Genomic DNA, 22,948 nt, shown 5'->3' with positions numbered 1-22,948 from the left:
GGCTGAAAAGATAGCTCAGCAGTTATGAGCATGTATGATTTTGCAGAGGACTTGAGTTCCAGTGGCCTCAGAGGACACTGAACATACATTCATATTCCCACACAAGCAAACACACATGCATATACAGAACTGAAAAGAAAAAATAAATCTTTTTCTAAATTCATACTTTAATAATGGCTAAAGTTGCTTTGGGCTTATCTATTACCAAAACCATCTTTGTTTTGTTTTGTTTTGTTTGCTTGTTTTTCCTTAATGGTATTGATTTATTGTAGTTGGCTTAGCTTAATGAGTATTAATGTACAGTTTTCTCAAGAGCAAACTGATAGATTGCTCTGTTTAAACCAGCTTACATGACTGTCTGGGGGTTAGTCTAAATCTTTTCCTTTAAACATTATGTTTATTTTAGTGCACATGTACATGAGTATAATGGCACACATGAAGAGGCCAGAGGACAACTTTAGGAGTCAGTGCTCTTCTGCCACTACAGTGGATGTATTCATAAGTGCAGTGATATATTCATGTTTATTAAACCTGGAGGACAAACAAGCTCATCAGTTGTGGCCGCTGTCACCTTGCTCCAGTGAGCCATTGTGCCAGCCCTCGGTTCTCTTTTTATTAGAATTCTGTACTGATTTATTTATTAGAATTCTGTACTGATTCATAGCTAAGGGAAAATAGAATTGCCCTCTTCTCTAGGAGGTTGGTTTTACTTTTAATACTTGAACTTCAAAGCCTTTGCTCTAGTTTGGTTTCTGTTACTCTGATAAAACACTGTCCAAAACAGCTTGGGGAAGGGACCGGAGAGATAGCTCAGCAGTTAAAAGCATGTCTGCTCTTCTAGAGGATTCTGGTTCAGCTCCCAGCACCCATACAGTGACTCACGACTCTAGTTGCAGGAGATTTGACGCCCTCTACTGGCTTCTGTGGACACAGGCACACATGTGTTACATAGACATGCATATAGGCAAAACTGTCATACACGTAAAATAAATTTTAAAAGAAAAGAAAAGCAACTTGGGGAGGAAAGGTTTTGTTTCACCTATGGGTTACAATCCAATCGTTGAGGGATACTGGGGCAGAAATTAAAGCAGAGACTGTGGACTAATGCTGCTTACTGGCTTTGCTAATTGTGGCTTGATCATTTACCCTTACCGCCCACTTGACTGCGGCTGGCCTAAGTCACAGTGAGCTGTACCCTCCTGCATTAGTTACCAGTCAAGAAAATGGTCCACAGACCATTTTGATGGAGACGGCTCTTCAGTTAAGAGTCCTTCTTCCTGGATATGTCAGCTGACAACTATGACAGAAAGGTGTTGGCAAATTAAAGAAACTTTAAAAGGACTTTTGTGTGGAACACAGAACAATAAAGAGCTCCAAGGTGAAGGATAGGTCTAGGGCAGAAGTCTGGCTAAAGCCTTTGCTGTGTCAGTGTTAAATATTGAGTCGTATCCCTTTGTACAGTGCAAAGCTGTTAGGAAAGCTTTAGTTGGTAGTGAGTCGCTGCACTCTGGTGTTACGCTGAGAATGAGTTGGAAGAAACAGTGCAGATGCGGGAAGATTGTTGTAAGGATACTATTCCGGGAGACCAATATCTGCAATATAAGGAGAGACAGACTTGAAATCACATATTGGAGGTAAGAATTACAGAACTTGATATTGGACTGAGTGTTGACTAGGGTAGTTCCCTAAGGAGGACTGCTAGATTTATGGCTTGCAGGGAAGAGTGGATGACAGTGGTGACATACGTCCCGGAAGAATCCCATGCCTATGAAAGGGAAGTAGAATGAATCTGGTATTGGACATCTTAGAACAGCTGTGTCAAACAAGTAACGATACCATAGTTAGACTCTGGTTTAATAAACACAAACGCATCACTGCAGTTTATTGAGCATCTCACATTTGTTGTTGTCTAATTCCATTTTAAAGTTTATGAATTTCACATATTTAGGTGTTGCCTTTTTAAAATAGGTTTTTATTAATAGATTGCAAGTGATCTGGAAATGGTTTCTTTGTAAGATTGCCCATGCCACCCCTTCCAAATTAATTTTACTTTGCTACCGTGGCACTGGTTAGTATTAAATGTCATTGTAACCCTGGACGTACATAGAAACAGACAGCCAAGGAGATAGAGTGCAGAGTGCTCACGGGCAGACAGAGCCAAGCCTGTTTTGAACAACGTTTCCTTGTACAGTTTCACACGGCCGTGTGGTAGCTATCAGGTATTTGCTTTTACTGTATTTCCCAAATGACAACACACACACGCTCATTCACTGGAAAATTTAGAAAAGTGCCAGAAAGGTAAAAGTCCCTGTCTCCAGTTTTGCCATGTTGTTCTAAGGGATATGTATATCACACTTTCCAGTAAATCCTTTTATTTAATGTTCCTCTGTTTACTTTTGTTTTTCCAGGCACAATTTGTTGGACTCTAAGATCAATACCCTCTTGTCTTTATGCCAAGATCCAAATTTGTTAAATCCAATCCATGGAATTGTGCAGAGTGTGGTGTACCATGAGGAGTCCCCGCCACAGTACCAAACATCTTACCTGCAAAGTAAATACATATACCAGGAGAGGGTGCTTGCTAAGCCTGCAGCTGTGGCCCTGTTGGAGAATGTCTAGCTGTAGTGTTCTCTAAGGGATAGGCTCCTGCATGGTTCTTTCCCTTCATTTCGTCTTCTGATTCTCTTAGTTACATGTTCAGTATAACTGCTTGACCACTGTAAAAATGCTATCTATTCTAAGGACATTTTAGTCGTCTTTGACACTGATTTTAAAATGTCTTATTAAATATATGCAGAGTTTGTCTGTCAGCTATACAGCTTAATTTTTGTTACTATTTAAAGCTGCCTTGCTTGTTGTAAGAGTAGCATTTGATTTTTTGCAGGTTTTGGTTTTAATGGCTTATGGCGGTTTGCAGGACCCTTTTCAAAGGTAAAAAAAAAATTTTTTTTTCTAATTTTTGATAAGCCAGAGTCTTTAACTGTACTCATGAGTCTGTTGGAGAATACACATTACCTTCAAACCAAAGTAACATTTCAAAATAAAAATTGTTTTAGAAAGATTTTTTCCAAAGAGGCAATACATTCAATATGTTGATATATTAATTTTATTTTAAGTTAGGCTTGAAATCTCAGAAGGGTATGGAAAACCTCTATAAAACGTATTCTGCCTGTAGACCTCTGTACATGTGGCAATAACTCACACACCTGTCTTGTGACTAGTGAAGAGTGTGACACATGGTAAATACACCTCAGGGACACATGGCTACATCTGACTATCAAATTTGTTCTTGACTGTTGTTCACTTTCTTTGACTGGCATTTGTTGGTATATTACATGAAATAGTATTTACTTTTTTTGTAGATGGTCTCTTAAAATAATTGAAGTTCCTTGAAGGCAGGGCTTCTGCCCCACACCCTTCACACACACACACCCCATGTCCTAGATGCAGGGCTGTTAAATCAAGATGAGTTGTTTATACATTGTTCTAGCTCTAAGAGTTGGATTTATTTTATTTTGCACTGTCTGTTGATATACACAGGTTGTCATTAAAAGATGGGCCTGAAGTCACAGAAGTGTGTCATGCAGGGGTTTTAACAGGTGGATGGTGGGATGATGATGCTCTGCCCGTCTCCTCTGCTTTGGGACGTTGGCGAGATGTCATTGCCGAGGACTGCATTGTCTATAAAGTAGTCAATTCCTCTGTCTCTGCATGGCTTTCAGAAATTGCAGGTTCATCTGGAAGCTTTTAGGGGAAGCCAAATAAAATTCCAAAGTGTATGTTCCACAGTTCTCTCTAAATACTATTCCAGACGCACCGCCCCCTGCCCCGCCTTAATGATCTAGAATACAAAGGAAGAAAGAAAAACAATCCACCAAGCCCCAGATATCGTTAACCTTTTCTTGGCTTCAGAGGGAACTTTTTTTTAATGGAGCTAAAATAATGTCCTATTTTCCATTACAGCAAACACAAATCCCTGACTATGCTGAGCTCATTGTTAAATTTCTTGATGCCTTGATTGACACGTACTTGCCTGGAATTGATGAAGAAACCAGTGAGGAGTCCCTCCTGACACCCACATCTCCTTACCCTCCTGCACTGCAGAGCCAGCTTAGTATCACTGCCAACCTTAACCTCTCTAATTCCATGACCTCACTTGCAACTTCCCAGCATTCCCCAGGTCAGTAAATGTGATCGTTATGTGATTGTGAGCAATGATACTACGATACCAACATTAGGAACTCCCTTGTGGTCAGAGCATAGCAGATTTTGGTCCTTTCCCTCATGAGGTTCACTTTCCATTTCTTTCCTATGTAACTGAATGTTGTTACTCTTCAGAGCTGAGTGCTTTCTATCAAGTTGTATAGCAGAGGGGGAAATGCATAGTGATGTTCAGTATCCACAGAGATTTGGACCAAAAGCACAAACTAAGCTATATTACCTACAAGTGAACAAAACTATATTCTTTCATCAGCTATACTAACATTACCCTAAGGCCTTACATGCCTCTGGTGCAGTATAAGCACCATAAAACACACACATACAAAGTCTAGTAATCACCCCACTTTATTGCTGGTAACAACAGGTCAGCCATCCATCAGCCACTGACAAGCCTGAAGGTCTGGGATTAGGTAAACAACCAGACAAAAAGTTCTCATAAGAAAAAAATAACATCTTGGAGCTGCGGAGATAACTAGGTTGGTAGAGTGTTCCCTTGAAAACCCAAGGACCTGAGTTTAGTCCTCAAAACCTATATTTTGAAACGGTATTTGTGGTGGTACATGGCTCATAATCGCAGCACCCAGGAGGTTGAGGCAGAAGAATACCTGTGAGTGAATAGCCTACTTGGAGAGTTCCAGCCAGTGATGTGCAGGTGCAGGTCCATGTGTACACACACACACACACACACACACACACACACACACGCACACACGCACACACGCACACACGCACGCGCGCGCATGCTAAAAAGAAATCTTAAAACCCATCATTATAATCCTTACTGTAGAGTCACTGTTGGATCAAGTGAGAAAAGTAGATCAGTGGAATTTTGGGTTTTATTTATTATTTATTTACTTATATTCTCAGTCCAGGGTCTCACTGTATAGCCCTAGCTACCCTAGAACTTTCTATGTAGACCAGGCTGGCCCAAACTCATGGAGATTCACCTACTTTGTCTCCCAATGCCAGGATTAAAGGTGTGTGTAATCATAAACAATGAAATTTAGAACTCTATACACTGAGCAGTCATAGGTACTGAGAGAGAAAAGCAGGAGCGGCACCTGCCCAGCTCCAAGTTCAGTTGATATCTGTCTGAAGTAATGGCTTCGTAAGTTCTGCTTGAGCCTAGAGGTGATGCCCACTGCCTAGTGAGCACAAGCACTGCTGTGTGAACAGAGGGGACAGTGTGCAGCGGCCCACGGCTGATGTTTGGGTCATGTGCTCAGTTGAAAAGATTTTCTTCTAAGTTAGTTAAAATGTTTAAAAAGGATTTCTTAAGTTACCTAAGTTCCATTACCTGAAAAGGTCATGCAATAGTCTATAAGGACATTCTTAGAAGTGGTGTATATAGTTCATGTAAATGCTAGGTGTTAGCAGGCGTTTTCTTTATACAAATCAAACCATACCTATTCTGGGCTGCTCGAGATGTATAAATAGAATCTCCATAAATACTTGTCTCAGTGTTACATGAACATTTCCATTCGTGTGGTAGTCTGGACGATTCTAAAGAAGTAAGCAGGTATAATACCCAATCCATATCATAAATTTACAGTTACAAGTTCTAAACAATTACACTCAGTTCTTACGCTTTGTTCCTAATTTACGTACCAGTCAGGGGATCCTTTTGTCTCCTAGTCGTCTGCCCAGCTCTTCCCATGTAGCCAGTGTGTTTGTTCCATCACTTGTTTTGTAGGACAAGTGTGACCCCACACCCGAATTAGCATCATCTGATGTTAGAGGCATAGCTCTTGAGTCTTCCGTGCCTGCTGGGTGAAACCCCAAGCATGGAGCCCAGTCAGCCTCCTCGGGAGCATGGGTGATTCTTCTGCACACTGGGCTTTGAGGTGCTGCCATAGGCTGGCTGTGCATGACTTATGTTGACTGTGACTCACATCTGGAATCCCAGGCAAGAGAATCACTTTGAATTTGAGTCCAGCATGGGCTACAGAGTGAGACTCTATTTTAATTTCAAACAAACAAAAAGCTATATAGAAGTATATGCACGTGTTACTTCCTGAAACGTAGTTAAATAAAGCCGTTTCCCAAGTATGAAGGTCTGGGTAGAGTCTGCTGTGGAGTCACCGCTTTTTACATTATTTGGGAAGCACCTGAAGCACCCCTCCCCGCCCCCCCCCCCCCCCAGGAATCGCTCTCTGGCTGCCCTCAGTCTCATGGCAGTCCTCTTGCCTCAGACCCTAGAGTCTTAGGGTTACCTAGCTGAGTGCTTCGTTTGTGAGTGGATAGGTACTTTCACTCACAGATTTCTTTCACAGATTTAAAGACTGCTTAGCCAGGCAGTGGTTGTACACGCCTTTAATCCCAGTACTTGAGAGCCAGAGGAAGGTGGATTTGTCTGAGTCCCAGGGCAGCCTGGTCCACAGAGCAGTTCTAGGACATCCAGGGCTATATAGAGAAACCCTGACTCAGGAGGGAGAAAAAGTTTTCTTTTACTTTTTTTTTTTTAAAGGTGCGTGAATAAGTTACCTGTGTCTATGCATCGGTGCATGCATTTCCTGAGGAGGCCAGAAGAGGGCACCAGAGCCTCTGTAGTTGAAGTCACAGATAGTTGGGAACTGCCATGTGGATGCTGGAATTTGAACCCAGGTCCTCTGAGAGAGCAGCCAGTGACCTTAACCTCTGAGCCATCTCTTCAGGCCCTACTTTTACACACTTAAAGATGAAAGATGCCTTCGATACAGGGACTGATAGTTTGTGCCTGTGGGTGTTAGTATTGAGTTTTAAATGAAAGTTGTTTCTTTCTTATTTAGTAGTATTTAACACGTTCTAAGACAGTTCTTTTTTTTTTTTTCTTAAACATAGAATTTATACTGTATGCTTTGTAGAAAATAACCAGAATTGGAGCCAGTGAAAGGACTAACTGGATAGAGATGTTTGTATGCAGTCCTGTTGCCAAGTGTGAACGGACCTCAAGAGTTGTCTTTTGATAGCCACACTTACACACACACACACATACACACACACACACAGAGTCATCTTCAGCTACATAATGAGTTCCAGACCTGCCTGGGCTATATTATGAGACTGTCTCAAAAGAAAAGAAAAAAGTGCATATATTCACACCAGCAGGTCTGTTTGAGGGCTCTCAGGGTATTAGGGATGGTGCAGTGTACTCAAGTGACTTATTTTAATGCTTTGTGATACTTCTCATGGTGTGCTTAGAAGAGTCAGTAACTTCTGCTTATTTACAGATTATTCCTAGGAAATTACTGGTTAGAATCCCATAAATAAAGCCAGCTTCCTTCTGCAAACCAGGGAAGGTAGCAAGTGTCTAACAGCTTTCCCCTGCTTTTTGCTCCTCTGGACATCATTTCCTTTGTCCTCTCCTCACCCACCCCCCCCCCAAGCTCCTCTGCACGCTCTACGCCAACAATTTGCATATAGCCACTCCCACTGTGGTCTTATACAGAACATCGCTTCCTCTAAACTCAAGCTAGGCCCACAGCTTGAGACTTCCCCAGTCCCTAGAAGTTGAGTTGAAGGCTCAGGCACTTGGAAACCGGAACTTGAAAAGTTGTTGCTTGGTGACATTTCTGGACATGCAGAACTATATAATCAGTATGGCCTGTTTGGTTCAGTTGCCACTTCTACCTGCCCTGTCCTTGGTTAACCAAACACTATGGGGCATCAGCAGAGAAGCAGGCCGAGGTCTTTAAGGAAGTGGGGGTTTTAGCTTAGAAAATAGTTGTTTCTCCCACCCCCCAAAATAAAGCTGGCCCCATCATAAAACCAAACCCATCCTAAAACTGACTGTTCTGTCACTCATGCTGTAAAGAAAGTGTCCTTAACCAACTGTCAGCACTAAGCAGACATGTGGCAGCACACTGCTGCCTGATTCAGAGAGGACCTGCTGGCGTCTTGTAATCTCTGTATTGCTGCAGAGAGATGAGGAAGCAGTGGGGCAGCAGGAGAAGCCCATCCATTCTTGGATCCCTGCAGTGCCGAGTCTGTGTGTCCAGTCATACAAGGGCCGCTAAATACACCCTGGCCACCCATCTCTCCACAGACGCTTTTTCCATAGCATAAACATCGCCAGAGCTCTCACACTTGGCTTCTTTTTTTTTTTTTTTTTTAGATTTATTTATTATATGTAAGTACACTGTAGCTGTCCTCAGACACTCCAGAAGAGGGCGCCAGATCTCGTTACGGATGGTTGTAAGCCACCATGTGGTTGCTGGGATTTGAACTCCGGACCTTCGGAAGAGTAGTCGGGTGCTCTTACCCACTGAGCCATCTCACCAGCCCTTGGCTTCTTTTAAAGACGTTTTGTGTTCTTTACATTAGCTCCGCTCCAGTAATTTTACAAATTCCAGCATTAAGTTGAAGTTCTATACATTTGTCCTAAAACTCCATTTGCTTATTATTTAATCTCTTTTATTCCAGGTATTAGAAACATCTTAGTCTATTTTTAAAAGATTATTTTATCTGTGCAATTCAGAAAAGTTCTTCATATAGATTGTTACCCAACTTCTTAGCAGCCCTGTAAAATAGGCAGTGTTCCCTTAACCCTCGGACTGAGCAGAGGCGAGAGTCAGCATCGAGTGGCTTAGTGGAGGGCAAGCAGCTGCTGGGGTTCCAGCTTCAGCACCCAGATCTTTCACTCTTATTATAGAAGCAGCGAGAGTTCTCCACCCAATTAGGACTCAGACTTTGAGGCTGAGAATATAGCTCAGTGGAGGAGTGCTGTGTGTATACACAAGGCCCTGGGTTCATTCTCTGCTGAACAGACAAGGCATAAGCTTTATCCTTCAGCGAGCGTGCTTGCCAGCTCGTGTAGAGAAAAGAGTTTTCCAACAGGTTTGCTCTGCTGTTTGTAGGGAGGTGAGCAGTGCGGTCTGAACCAAGTGGGCTCCTGTGTAGGTGATGACATCGGAGTTCTCCCAGACTACTCGGGTATTGTCTTACATGTGTTAGTATTTGTGTGTTATTTTCCAGACAGGAGCTGCAGCTCAGTAGTAACATGATAAGCATGTTCTGATACCTGCCTTCAAGGAACTCAGGCCATAGTAGGGAAGTAGGCTAGCATCTGAGTGTAATTTGGCAGTTCTTCTCCCAGCTCGTGCGGTCTACAGTGCTAGCCAACACCTGCTGCCTCATCTTCATCTGGAGCCAATGCAGCTCGCTGAACACTGGGAGTGCATGCGCGTAACTGGCGCCTGCCCGAGTGCTTTCAGAGCTTATACCAGCAGGCATGGGACACGGCCGCTTCAGTGTGATGTCCTTTTGGTAGCGCCTTCTGGAGTCTTTGATCCCATGGGTTTTTGCTTTTGTACCCATGGAAGGAAGAAGGGAAGGAGAACCTGGTGACTTAGGGATATAAGAACACAGAATATGAAGCTTTCAGTGGAGACTGCAAGGTCAGGCCTTTCTCTCAAGTGTGAACTAAGGCCTGTGTCAGGGCAGGAGTCTGCTCCACGTGAGCAGTATGCCTCCTTCAGCAGCACATGGAGGCATTTCTAGATTCCACTGTAGAGGGGAGGGAGGTGTGAGAGAATGCTGACAAATTATCAGAAGAAAATTATCTGAGTGCTAGGTTCACTCCTTTACCCGGGCCCTGCTTTCCTAAGACTGTGGGTTAGTGTAAATGTAATTCATTTTTATTGCTTTTTTAAAAATAGCTCTCCTAGAACTTATTTATAATATCTACCTTTTATTTATTCTTTGACAATTTTCTATACATATACAGTGCTCTCCAAAATATTTATGCAATTTTCTCCTTGATTTTTTTGTTTGTTTGTTTTTTGTTTTTGTTTTTCGAGACAGGGTTTCTCTGTGTAGCCCTGGCTGTCCTGGAACTCACTTTGTAGACCAGGCTGGCCTCGAACTCAGAAATCCGCCTGCCTCTGCCTCCCAAGTGCTGGGATTAAAGGCGTGTGCCACCACTGCCCGGCCTTGATCTTTTTAGTAAAACTTTTTTGTTCTAGTTAGGCTTAGGAATCCTCTAACACTGTATTTATTTGCCTTCTGACTTCCTCATTAGGAAATAAGATATAATGAAGAGATTCCTATTAAGGAAATAACCTCGGTTGAGGAAACTCGGGCCTTGAAGTCACAGGTCACATGCACGTGTCAAAGATGACAGAGTGACAACCTGTGTCAACTTCCGAGGGAAGCTGGCCGGGAAGCATCCCTCTTTCTTATGTACATGGTGCCAAGTAAGGGCTGCACGCATGAGGGCTGTGAACTAGAGGGCCCCAGCTATCACATTTTAAAGTGGAAACATTTGTTGCAAACCAACAGTTATTGAAAGTGATTAGCTAGATTTTATAACAAAAAAAAACCAAAACCATGAATGATAACTGGTCCCTTTCTGGGTGGTTTCACTCCAGCAGAAGAGATAAGATGTTTATGCGGGTTGTTGTTATAGGCAAAAGCTAGTGACTGCGAGGAGGGCATAGAAGGCGGTTCTGGTAGGAGACGGATGGGAGAGGATGGGAGTGGAACTGTGTTGAATGAAGGATGTGTCTTCCAGAGAACAGTCATCCCAGGTGCAGTTCTCAGCCTACAAACTGCCGCATGGATCTGTCCCACTTCCTGTAACACAATAAATACCTTGTGGCTTGAAATAATACTTTATTGCCCAAAAATGGAAATGTTTCCATTCCCAAATGTAATGATTCTTTTTAAATTCAAGTAGTCCATAAAGTTAAAGTTAGACCTGGGATAACGCTGCGGGCCATGACATGAGCAGATGGTTTCCTGCCTCCCCGCCCCAGTTAAGTGTGGCCTGTCCTTTCCTCCTCCTCCTTCTCCTCCTCCTCCTCCTCCTCTTCCTCTTCCTCCTCCTCCTGTGTCTGTGAACAGTTTATATCAGCTACCAGAATGCCTCTTGCCAATGGCTATGCTAGACATGATGAGTACAGTATCTATTTGGGAAGCAAATTCTTTTGAAGGGTAGAAGGCAGAAAAGTACACAGGTCATAAGTTTACAGTATAATGAGCTTTTTAGAAGCAAACCCACTCACAATGAAGATCCAGGGCCAGGCGCAGTGGCACACAAAGGCAGAGGCAGGCAGATCTCTGTGAGTTCCAGGACAGCCTAGTCTGCGTACCAGGTTTCAAGACATGTAGGGCTACACAGAGAGACCCTGTCTCAATCAACTAATGATCAAAATCCTATCAGGGATTGTGAGGGAACATGCTCACTGCCTAAACTGCCTCCCTCGCCTCCTTCAGACTGTCCTTTTCTATCTTTATTTGTAACCTTTATCAATATGCTGAGATTTTTCTAAATTTGCCCTTTTGTTCTGATCACCTTTCTGAAAATAACTTTTACATTATTTGTAAAATACATTATAGGACCCTTGAGTGAGGTTGAGACAAGTGTAGTGACTCTCCATGATTGAAATGAAGCCAAGATCCGGGCATGGCCTGCGTGGTAGGTCACCTTTTCAGGAGATGCCCTCATTCCTCCAGAACAGGCATTGAGGCCGATTAAAGGAGAAGTATATGCCTTTTTCTGAAATGGCGGCTATGCAGAAAGATGGATACATGGCTAGACTCTGCCCTCTGCTGGACACTCATGGTACAACTGGGAGAAGGTACTTTCCTAAGGCTTCCCGGATGGCCAGCCTTTCATCCTACCTCTCTCCAGCTGTTCTTGCAACTTCTCTTTTCTCTTAGGCTGTTTCACAGCAATGGTAGAAAATTCAGCTTAGCAAGGTGCGAGGCAAAGTATGTGACAAGGCCTTTGTAAATGTTCTGGCAGTTTACTGTGAATGTGGAGTATGCTGGGACTGCTCACCAGTTCCAATCTCACCCACAAGCAATGAATGAGATTGGGTCCTGAGCTATGTCCTGAGAGGAGGAGTAACCAGCTGTTGTGTCTCTCCAGGACTCGACAAGGAGAACGTTGAACTCTCCCCCACCACTGGCCACTGTAACAGTGGACGGACTCGCCATGGATCCGCAAGCCAAGTGCAGAAGCAAAGAAGTGCTGGCAGTTTCAAACGTAATAGCATTAAGAAGATCGTGTGAAGCGTTCTTTGTTTCACTCTTCAAACCAACCTAACATGGCTTCTCACTAGTGACCCCTCACCTTGCACTGCTGCACTTCGTGTCTTATGATCCCATCTGGCCGCCGTGTCGCCAGACGGTCATCTCTTGGAGCATTGCCTAAGTTAATGCTGCTTTTCTTTGATGTTTTTCCTTCTACTTTGGCATGTGTCTGGTCGAGCACTTGTTCTGAGGACAGCAGAGAGAGCAGGCGGTCAGGAGGCCTGACTGAGAGCATGGACTGTGGGTGTGGATGAACCCTCCAGTGCTGCCGCTGCCGCCAGCCGCGGGCCGTATGCGGAGGACGGCCTTCTGTGTCCCGTCTTACGGGGTGAAGGGGCCGTCTTAGTTACGCACTTAGAAGCTTGGGGGAGAAATCGTATTGTAACCCCAGTGTTTAATCTTCTAGCTGTGGACTTTTTTTTTACCTTATGAAGTTGAAGGAACCACAGAGGCCAAGCCTCAATAAAGCCACAGGCCAGGGACTGGGGGAGGGGCAAACTAATATTTTGTAACGGATTCTTAAGAAATACTAACATTTGAGTCTTAGCAATAAGTACAGGAAAATAAGCGTGACACACACATCTTAACATTGCTGAATTAAAGCTATTGGTTCTGAGGCCTTACACATACTTGGTCATCCAAACTGGGTAATTTTTTTTCCTGTTGATTATCTTTTAATTTTTACATATGAAGGTGTTCTGTTCTTTTTTTTTTTTTTTAAGCCAAGACTATACTAAGTATAGAAAGTACACTTGTTTTTGCACTTGCTTTCTGCTCTTTCCTAAGTGATTCTAAGCAGGGTAATTTGCAGACAGAGTGGTGAGACTTGTTTCCACAAGGTAATTTTCATAGCTGTTTCCATTAGCTCCATAGCAAAATGGAATGGTACGTGACATAGGGTAGGTGATATTTTTATTTTGTTAAATAATTTTCCAAGAAACAGAATATGCTGTATATTATCATAAATTTCTTTGATAAGATGTATTTTTAAAATCTTTTAATCTTACTCCTCTCCTCCAAATAAAATCAGGAATCGCTAGCAAAACATTTGGATTCTATCTGCTAGGATTGCGTTTAGTCACTGTGAAGTCTGGCCGGCCTGTGTGGTGTGGACACAGGGCCTCAGGATGGCTGCTGTGCAGAGTGGCCCTTCCAAGGGCTGCACACCCAGCTGCTTCATGGTACCTGCAGGATGCAGGACAGTTTGACTTTAGTGAGCACAGTAGTACATGGATGCTCTCATTTAAAATTGAACTATATTTATTTATAAAAGGTATTATCCCTCTACTTCCAGGTTCCCTTCATATATTAAGACATAATGGCTTTGGGAGGGACCAAAAGAAATCCAGTAGGGTGTGGACAGGTCCTGTAGTGCTGGCTCACTAGTGGATTTCAGTAAGTTAAACTCCACAGCTAAGTCAATAAATAATGGTACATTTAAGTATTCTGACTTTAATAATATAACACATTTCACACTTATCCATACAGTAACAATGTAATATGTTAATGTAAATAAAATTGCTTTTAATATTCAGAAATAACAATTTAATTTTTTTAATTTGTTTACAGCCCTGGGAAAAGTAAGAACCATTTGCCAAAATAAAAGGAAAACCCCTTAGTGTTAGTAGTGATTTAACATAGAATCATGGAGAATATTGAAAACAGATGCAGCAAACTGAGCTCTTGTAAAGGCTACCTTAGAATAACTGTCAGAGTAGACAACCAAGGCTGTGAGGCTGAGATGCCAGCTGAGTTTAGCCGCAGCAGGAGGCCCGTGGCAAAGCTGCCAGGCCTGGCTTCCCACTGCAGTGCTGCTGGGGTGTACCCCGCTCTGGCTCCTGCAACCGTGGGCAGCACAGACTGAGGCTGCTGTAACTCTAGTTGCTTGGCTTTTTTAATGGTGGCCATTACTGGCCCATTACTGTTTTGCTTCCCCCATCAAAACAGGACAACTTGTAAATGTGTGCTCTTCCTGTAGCGGGTTTCCCCATAGTTCTTAAACTGCCCCCACTTGAGCTCCGATGGAAAGATCAAACGGAGCCACTTCTGACCAGTACATCCCAGGAAACTGGGGAAGAGTTCCAGTTTTATCTAATACACAGAACTTCCAGCTTTTGAGGAAAGTCTAACGTTGCAGCAACTGAACCTACAGAGCTTAAAGTGTCACTAGCTGCCCCTCCCAAAGGAGACTCTAATTACAGGAGCAGCTGAAGGTCTGAGTAATGGCCCATTTTACACAATTTGGTGTGAGTTCTGTGATTCATTTTCAATTTGTGTTTCCCTGACTTAAAAGAAAAAAAGAAAAAAAAAAGCACTAATGGCTGTGTTTGTGTGTTTGGCTGGTACTCCTCCCCTGGGCTCCCATGCCCTCACTGTGGGGACACTGCACTCTGCTGGCCAGTTACTCTTGCCTGCACAGTGCTGAGGCCAGAGCCTGGACAGTGCAGACTGCCACAGCCCCAGTGGGGGGGACTCGCCCCAGCAACCCCTTCCTTGGGGGGTTTAAGGTTGCAGGTTTCCTCTGGGAGATCTGGCTTTTGTTTTCCAGGTTTGGTGGAACCCCCTCTTTTTCTTTCTACATTTACTCCCCAAGCATAGTGAAGCATGTCGTACTCAATGTTATGCAATGGACTTCCACAAACATTCACTTAGTGTCAGCCACACAATTTTTTTTTTAATGCGGTATATTCCCCTGTAAATAGTTTGTGTAAAATTTGACAGAAAAGTCTATTTACTACATTGTAAATACATGTGATGATATATTGTATTATTTTGCTTTTTTGTAAAGCAGTTAGTTGCTGTACATGGATAACAAACAAAAATTTGATTATTCTTGTGTTCGTATTGTTAACTTCTTCCTGCGACTGCGTTCCATCATTTAAAGAAAATGCTGTGTATTGTGAACTGACCTTGTATATGATTAACTTACTCCCCTCCCCAACCAGGGGTTCCCTGCCTACAGCCTTGTTGATAATGTAACCAGCAGGAGAACCTCTGCCTGACACACAGACTCCACTGCTGTGGGGAAACATGTTGACGTCTGTCGCAGAGCATCGGCCTCACTTGCTCCTGTCCTGTGTATGCCCTCCCTCCCTCCCACCCACCCACCCACCCACTCCCCCTTTTTTTTTAAGTAAAATGTAAATTCAATCTGCTCTAAACTGTGAGGAGTTATTTACCATCTCCACATGCAGCCAACTGTTTGTTTCTCTCTTCCTCCCTGATCTTTAGGACATTAGCACTTGCCCACCTTTCAGGTGTGCTGTGGAGCCTCTGCTCACCCTAAGGGAAAGATCTTTCTCCAGAAGTAGTCATTGAGTTCCAACAAACAGGGGTCTGTCCAGCACAGAGGCAGCTGTCACTCTGGCATAGGCAAACTTACTTCCAGAGAGTAGCCTGTCATTCCTTCCAGGCTCCGCTAATGTCGTGAACAGTGAGCGCCCCTGAGTGGTAGTGTATCACTCAACGAGAGCTACTGCCCACTCCTAAAGGAGACGGAAGCCTCCTGGCCCTAGGAGTAGCTGTCCTCAGGAGAGTACTTCTCTCTGAGCAAATGACCCAAAGTGTGCAGGGCTTTTTATGGGCAGGTGGAGAAGGGAGGTGGTATCCTACCTTGGGAGCTCTGGAATATTCTGGTCCCACCCCAGGCAAAAGCAGACCCATTGGGGTGGGGAGGGTCTGAGAAAGTATATATATTTAATGCTTCTCTGGCAGTTTTGCTGGACACCCAGGCTTGAAGACCCCTGAAACTGAGAACTCAGTGCTGCAAATAGCTACCTGTCCCTGGGGCCTAAAGCACCTTAGTCAAAATTACCCATATCTCTGCAACAATCCAGATCGTACCTCACGATTCCTAGACAGCAGGCTCTTTGACTTGGCCAAGGTTTGCCAGCACAGATGCTGTCCTCTGGGTTTCCTCATCCACTTGGCCATAGTGAACACTGGCCATGGGATGCTGAAAATTAAATGGTAACCTTTAAACTGAAGGGACAGCCTCTCCCTACACCCTGCAGCTGCTTCCTCCAGATAAAATAGGGAGGCCACACTGCCATCTTGCCTGGGTCCTTTCTGCTCAGAAGTTAAGAGTGTGGCCAATTGTGGGGCTGGTGAGATGGCTCAGTGGGTAAGAGCACCCGACTGCCCTTCCGAAGGTCCAGAGTTCAAATCCCAGCAACCACATAGTGGCTCACAACCATCCGTAACGAGATCTGGCGCCCTCTTCTGGAGTGTCTGAAGACATCTGCAGTGTACTTATATATAGTAAATAAATCTAAAAAAAAAAAAAAAAAAGAGTGGCCAATTGTAAGTCTGGGGGGTGGGGGGTGGGGGGTGGGGGGAGTCAACAGCTGTAATTTCCACTGCTGGAATTCCATACAAACACCCTGCAAGAGGTTTGGCCTCTGCCTGCTGTGAACTTGTGACTTTGTTAGGAAAATGGCCATATAACTGATGGGCATGTGTCCTAAGATACAGGGTTTTTGTTTTGTTTTGTTTTTGAGGGGTGCACACCCCACCCCCCAAAATACTTAAAAGACCCACCTTAGTGCAAGGCCACACAAACAGGCACTCTTTCCAGCTCAGTGATTCTAGATGCTTCAACCTGGCCCAGAGTTGAGATAGAATTAGAGGCCAGAGAGTTTTTCACAGCAGCTTGTTGGTTTGTGGAGCAGAGGCAGAAGGGAATGCATTGCTTGATCTCTGCCTCTACCCGAGCTCCACCACTGACCATTCACACTAGGGTTCTGCAGGAGACAAAAAATTCTAGCCAAGAGAGCTGGAGAGAAGGCTAAGCGGTTAAGAACATGGGCTATTCTTGCAGGGGACTCAGATTCGATCCCCAGTGCCCACCCATATGGAGGCTCACAACCATCTATCCATAGCTCCAGTTCCAGGAGATCTGATCTGATTCCCTCTTCTGCCTTTCCTGGGCACTGCACTTAACATATGTGCATACAAAACACCCAGACATATAAAATTAAAAATCTTTAAGAATCGTCACCAGGGGCTGGTGAGCTGGTGAGACTGCTCTTCTGAAGGTCCAGAGTTCAAATCCCAGCAACCACATGGTGACTCACAACCATCCATAACGAGATCTGACTCCCTCTTCTGGTGTGTCTGAAGACAGCTACAGTGTACTTACGTATAATTAATTAATTAAGTAATTAATTAATTAAAAAAATCTCACGGAAAAAAAAAAGAATCGTCACCAAAACTCTGCCGCTGCTGCCACCATCATCCCAAGCCATGCTGAGAGCGGCTCTACTCCTGTTCTCCTGGCTCCCTGCTTAAACTAGGGGCTCAGACAAGGGGAAGCTGTGGTCGCAAATGCTCGGTTACACTTAAGAAATAACACTAGGTTCTATGTTGCTGGGGAACTACACAGGCAGAAAAACAGCAAAGAAGCCCTCCTTGATAATTCCGGCCCCCATGCAAAATCCCAAACAAAACAGAGATAACCTGTGTAAAAGATCCATTGCAAAACTCTAGTCCTAGGGCTAGGGTGACATGTTCAGAGACACCAGCCAGTCGTCAGAACTGATGGAAAATGAGAATCAAGAAAAGCCAAGCTCTAGTTCAGGCATTTCCCAGTCATTTCCCAACGATTTCTTCAGCTTTCACAACCATACATGTACAAAAAGTTCATTTCACCCACAAACAGCAGGGAGGGAAGGAAGGAAGGACCAGGAGAGCAGCCTTCCTTTAAATACTTCAAAAGTATTTAAAACTGGGGGGGGGGAGAGAGAGAGAGAGAGAGAGAGAGAGAGGAGAGAGGAGAGCTCAGTGATGACCTGGGTTCAATTGCCAGCACCCACATGGCAGCTCACAACTGCCTAACTCCAGGATCCAACACCCTCAGACAGACAGGTTTGCTGGCAAAACACACTAAATGTTTGTTTGTTTGTTTGTTTGTTTGTTTGTTTGAGACAGGGTTTTTCTGCATAGCCCTGGCTGTCCTGGAACTCACTCTGTAGACCAGGCTGGCCTTGAACTCAGAAATCCACCTGTCTCTGCCTCCCAAGTGCTGGGATTAAACACATGTGTCACCACTACCTGGCTAAAAAAAATTTTAATTTAAAACTTGTAGAGTGGGAGCAAGGCCAGGAATAGTAATGTGGGTGAATGTGGTCAAAATGTATGATACACTGAGACAAAAATGCCATAATGAGACATAATTTTGTAGAATGAATATACACTCAGGAATTTTAGAAACTGGTAGTGGCTGGGAATGTGCTCAGTGGCCAAGCACTCACCAAACACGTACACGGTCCTGGGTTCAATCCCTAGCACTGAAAAAAGCCCAAACAAAACTTATTGTCATTGGATTAGAGCAGGTCTAGTGTATACTATAGTTCATTTCACCCTGCTATGTACATCACTAGCCAACAGGGGGCTCTACTCAGCCAGTTTTGTCGAGGCGCAAGATCAGCCAGCACAAAGGCAGGCACTGTACTGTCCCCTCCACCCTGAAGAACTTGGACTGCTCTGGGTGTACAATACAGTGTCCACAACCACACACAACTGATGAGCACATAAACTGTGACTATCAGTATTAGAAGTATATTTTTAAAAAGAAATAACAATAAAAAAACAAGGTTTTCTCTGTGACATCCTAACTATCCTGAAACTTACTATGTAGACCAGGCTGGCCTCAAACTCACAGACATCTACCTGCCTCTGCTTCTACCACAGTCCTGGGATTAAAGGTATGAACCACTACATCCAGGTCTATCTGCAATTTGTATGCTGGGGAGGTGACACAATGGGTCACATTGCTTGTTCTCTTCAAACATGAGGACCTGAGTTTGAGTCCACACTTACAAAGCTGAGAACATGGTTGTATATGCCTGTAACCCCAGCATTGGGGATCCCAGAGGGATCCCTGAAGCTTGCCAGGCAGCCAGCCTGGCACAATATGCACATTTCCAGTTCATCGAGAGTCTCTCACTCAGGATAAAAAGATGAAGCATGACGGAGAGATATCTGATGTCCCCTCTGTGGATGTCCTCTCTGGCCTGGGCATGCACAAGCATACACGTACAAGTACACAGATGCTTGCACACTTAAGCTCGTGCACTACCACGGAGGAGGGACATGGGGGAGGGGCAGTTTCCATTTTGAGGAAATGTGAATGATTAGGTGCGATCCATAGGTACCAGACTGCACATAGGTGCAATCCATAGGTACCAGACTGCACATAGGTGCGATCCATGGGTACCAGACTGCACATAGGTGCGATCCATGGGTACCAGACTGCACATAGGTATGATCCATTGATACCAGACTGTACAGAACAGCACAGAGGCTCAAGACCACATGGGTGGTTACTTCTGCTCCCAGTTTCCGGGACTTCCGCGTGCTTCATTCACCAAGTCACACAGGTCAGAAGGAACTGTCCTATGTCCATAATGAAGTGCACCAGAAACGCAGGCACAAACATCAGGAGTCACTCCATAGAGAACCTTGTATCTTCTCAGTGAAAGACATCTGATTGTACCTGCTTTGACTGTCTCACAGCCTAAAATGTCCTCAGGTTCCCCCAAACAAAATCCTATGCAAACATTAAAAGGCTCACCAAGGCTCTTTATCAGCCTCAAATAAATAGCTCAGAAAAGTCAGTTTCAAGAAAAGACACAGGTAGGATAAAAAAAAGGGGGGGGGGCAAAGTACATGAAAGAATAATCCAGAAATGTCACATGCTGCTAAGTACTGAGTGATGAAGTCCTGTTAGTAAACACGAAGTGTGTGCTGCCTGGTTTTTATGTCAACTTGACACAAGCTAGAGTTAATTGAAAGGAAGGAACCTCAACTGTGAAAATGCCCCGAGAAGAGCCTGTGTAGGCATCTTCTTAATTAATGGTTGATGCGAGGAGGGTGGTGCCATCCCTGGGCTGGTGGTCCTGGGCCAGCCATGAGGAAGGAGCAAGCCAGTAAGCAGCACTCTTCCATGGCCTCTGCATCAGCTCCTGTCTCCAAGTTCCTACCCTGCTTGAGTTTCTGTCCTGACTTCCTTCAACGATGGATGACAATGTGGAAGTGTGAGCCAAATAAACCCTTTCCTCCCCAACTTGCTTTTGGTCCTGGTGATTCCTCACTGTAGTGGTGACCCTGACCGAGACCACTCGCAAGCTGAAACGGTGGAATACGTTTTTATTTCTTGAGAGGAGGCCTTGTTTTCTATGCTGTCTAAGCTGGCCTGGAGTTCCTGAGCTGGGACTCCAAGTGTGAACTCCACCACCGACTCGGATGCCATCTCATCTGTCAGATTAACAGATGGGTTGACTAGTTCCTGGTGATGAGCCCCACCGTGCTGCGGTGGGCTTGCCCATGCCCTGAGTACCTTTTAGCCTTAAAGATATCTACTACTGCCTTTGAACCACTCTAGGAACCCAGAGAAATAAGTAAGGAGACTGTGACACCTAAAGGCAACTGCAATGGTAGGCTTGCTACATTCATCTAATACAGTGGTTCTCAGCCTTCCTGATGCTGCAACCCTATAGTACAGTTTCTCGTGTTGAGCTAACCCCTGGCCCTAAAATTATTTTCATTGCTACTTCATAACTGTAGTTTTGCCACTGTTATGAATCATGATATAAATACCTATGTTTCCCTGTGGTCTTAGGTGACCCCTGTAAAAAGGTCACTCAGCCTACCCCAAGGAGGTTGCAGCCCACAGGTTGAGAACTGCTGATCTGACAGTTTCTGGAAGCTGACTGTTTCCAGAACGCAGCTTTTGGAAATGGATACAGCCTGAGGGTGTAGCTCAGGGGTAGAGCATATTCTTCCAGGCCAGTAGCTATGGATTTAATCCCTCGGGCTGCAAAAGAAGGAGGTGACCGTGACATTTAAGTTGAGAAGGAATACTTCTAAGAGTCAAGAGTGTTTAAATGACATGGGGGTCGATCCTCAGTTACTTCAGTAAAGAAGAGAATCTAGAGGGAGTGCAGCCAACAGTAATAATGGCAGGTAAGCTTTGCTGCTTATAAGGCTTTGCCTATGTTTTTACAGAGAGGGTTACTTCTTTAAAAATTAAAGTCAGCAACATATGTATGAAAATGCGAAACATTGCTTTATATACTAACTTTCAATTTTTTAATAAAAATTTTTAAATAATTAGGCTGTTCTAAATCATACCATAGGACATAGTCCTGATAATGGTATTGACTCCAATGATGGATGAGTCCTGATGTTTCCTTTGCCTTTTGTCAAAAGCTCAGTTTTTATAGAGCATGGTGGTGCACACTTGGCATCCCTGAGCTGGGGAGGAGGGCAGAGCCATGGGGGTTTCCTGGAGCTCACTGGCCAGGACTCTAATCTAACTTGCAAGTCCTAGGTCTCAGGAGACACCCAGGACACTTGCTCTGCCAGGTGACAAGAGCTCGGTTCCTTGCGCCCACGTTGGCGGCTCACAGTATCCTCTTCTGACCTCCTCAGGCATCCGTAGGCGTGTGGCCTCGTCTTGCCCAGGCACACACACACACATATAAGTAAAGTTAAATCTAACCAGAAACCAAGGTGGATGGCTCCTTAGGAATGGATGAGACGTCCATGCACCACACACATGTATGTGCACATGCTCACACGAAAACACACATACACACGCACATACACATATACACACATGCATGCGCGCGCGCGCACACACACACACACACACACAGAGCGGGTTTTTAGCTAATTTAGACTCCGGGGTGGGAAGGGGATAGGTTCCTTTCTCCTTCCTCGGGGGAATATTTACAGGATTAATATAAAAAGGGAGGCCTGACAAACAGTTCCGGGGAAAACAGCAGTCACTGCAGCCCTTCCCTGCCCTCTCAGGACTTCTGCTCTCAGCTCCCAGGCTCTCTGGGAAGATACGTGTGCACACAAGTACACAGGGCCAGGCATCCACTTCTGAGCCCAAGCTCCATCCTCCATTCTTTGGGCTTGCGTCCACCTGTTCACGCTCCCTCTCTGAGGGCAGTGTCTGTGTCCTTGGCTCTCTTTCCTGAAACTGTTTTTTTCTGAACTTGGAACATTCCCTTCAGCCCTGAGAAGGAAGCTGGTGTCCTGGCCAGAGCAAGGGGAGTGGATGGGCAGGGCCTTACCACTAGCCATGACAATGCTTCCGAAGGAAGGGCCAGGTGACCTCTGAGCCAGCAGAGGAGTGAGCACAGCTACCTCAGGGGGGGCCTCTTGGATAATGTGACCCAGGGATGGGGAAGTGGGGACGACCCACGGAGAGGAACAACCTGTGCCAGATGTGAGTGTCTACTGATGAGCTCCGCATGGAGGGAAGAGTCTCCATCAAATGACTCCTGGTATACAGTAATTGTTCAGCAAAGCAGAGCCTGTGTGTGGTGGATGGGATCACACCAGGGGCACTCCACCAAAAGGGGGCTTGTGGCTTCAGCGCAGGCTGAGGGGTTGTGGGTTTTCTGTAAGGCAAAAGGAATGACAGAGAAGGAGAAGCAGAGAATGAAGACGTATGCAGCCTGGCCTCTGGGTAGGGGTGGGGGGTGGGGGGTGGGAGTGGGTATGGGGAGTAGTGGTAGAGGGTGGGGAGTATGGGGTGGCAGGAGGCAATAGCTGCTTGGGAAACCTTGAAGACTGTAGACGTAAATGCTAGTGCCCTTCCCACAAGCCACTTTCAGGGGCCCTTTCTGCAGCTGACAGCAGGATGAAGAGCCCAATGGAGCAGAATTTGGAAGGTTTTGCCATTTTCTCTTAGGAT

The 22,948-nt window shown here is 44.8% G+C and overlaps 1 protein-coding gene across 6 annotated transcripts in view; it reads left to right on the top strand.

The window, feature by feature from the left end:
- Window positions 1–12,975, top strand: part of Nf1 (neurofibromin 1) — a 247,835-nt gene extending 234,860 nt beyond the window's left edge. For all 6 annotated transcript variants that reach the window (XM_029483491.2, XM_085829768.1, XM_029483494.2 and 3 more), the window contains 4 exons: window positions 2,409–2,551; window positions 2,885–2,931; window positions 3,964–4,180; window positions 12,074–12,975. In XM_029483491.2, coding sequence (XP_029339351.1) covers window positions 2,409–2,551; window positions 2,885–2,931; window positions 3,964–4,180; window positions 12,074–12,216 — 550 coding nt within the window. In that variant the 3' untranslated portion in view covers window positions 12,217–12,975. The remainder of the gene's footprint in view (window positions 1–2,408; window positions 2,552–2,884; window positions 2,932–3,963; window positions 4,181–12,073) is intronic.
- Window positions 12,976–22,948: the final 9,973 nt, after the last annotated feature.

This window comes from Mus caroli, unplaced genomic scaffold (genome assembly GCF_978045245.1).
Source record: "Mus caroli unplaced genomic scaffold, Mus_caroli_1 scaffold_13, whole genome shotgun sequence".
In the NCBI taxonomy this organism is placed as follows: Eukaryota; Metazoa; Chordata; class Mammalia; order Rodentia; family Muridae; genus Mus; species Mus caroli.
This window is presented reverse-complemented; position numbering and strand designations above follow the sequence as displayed.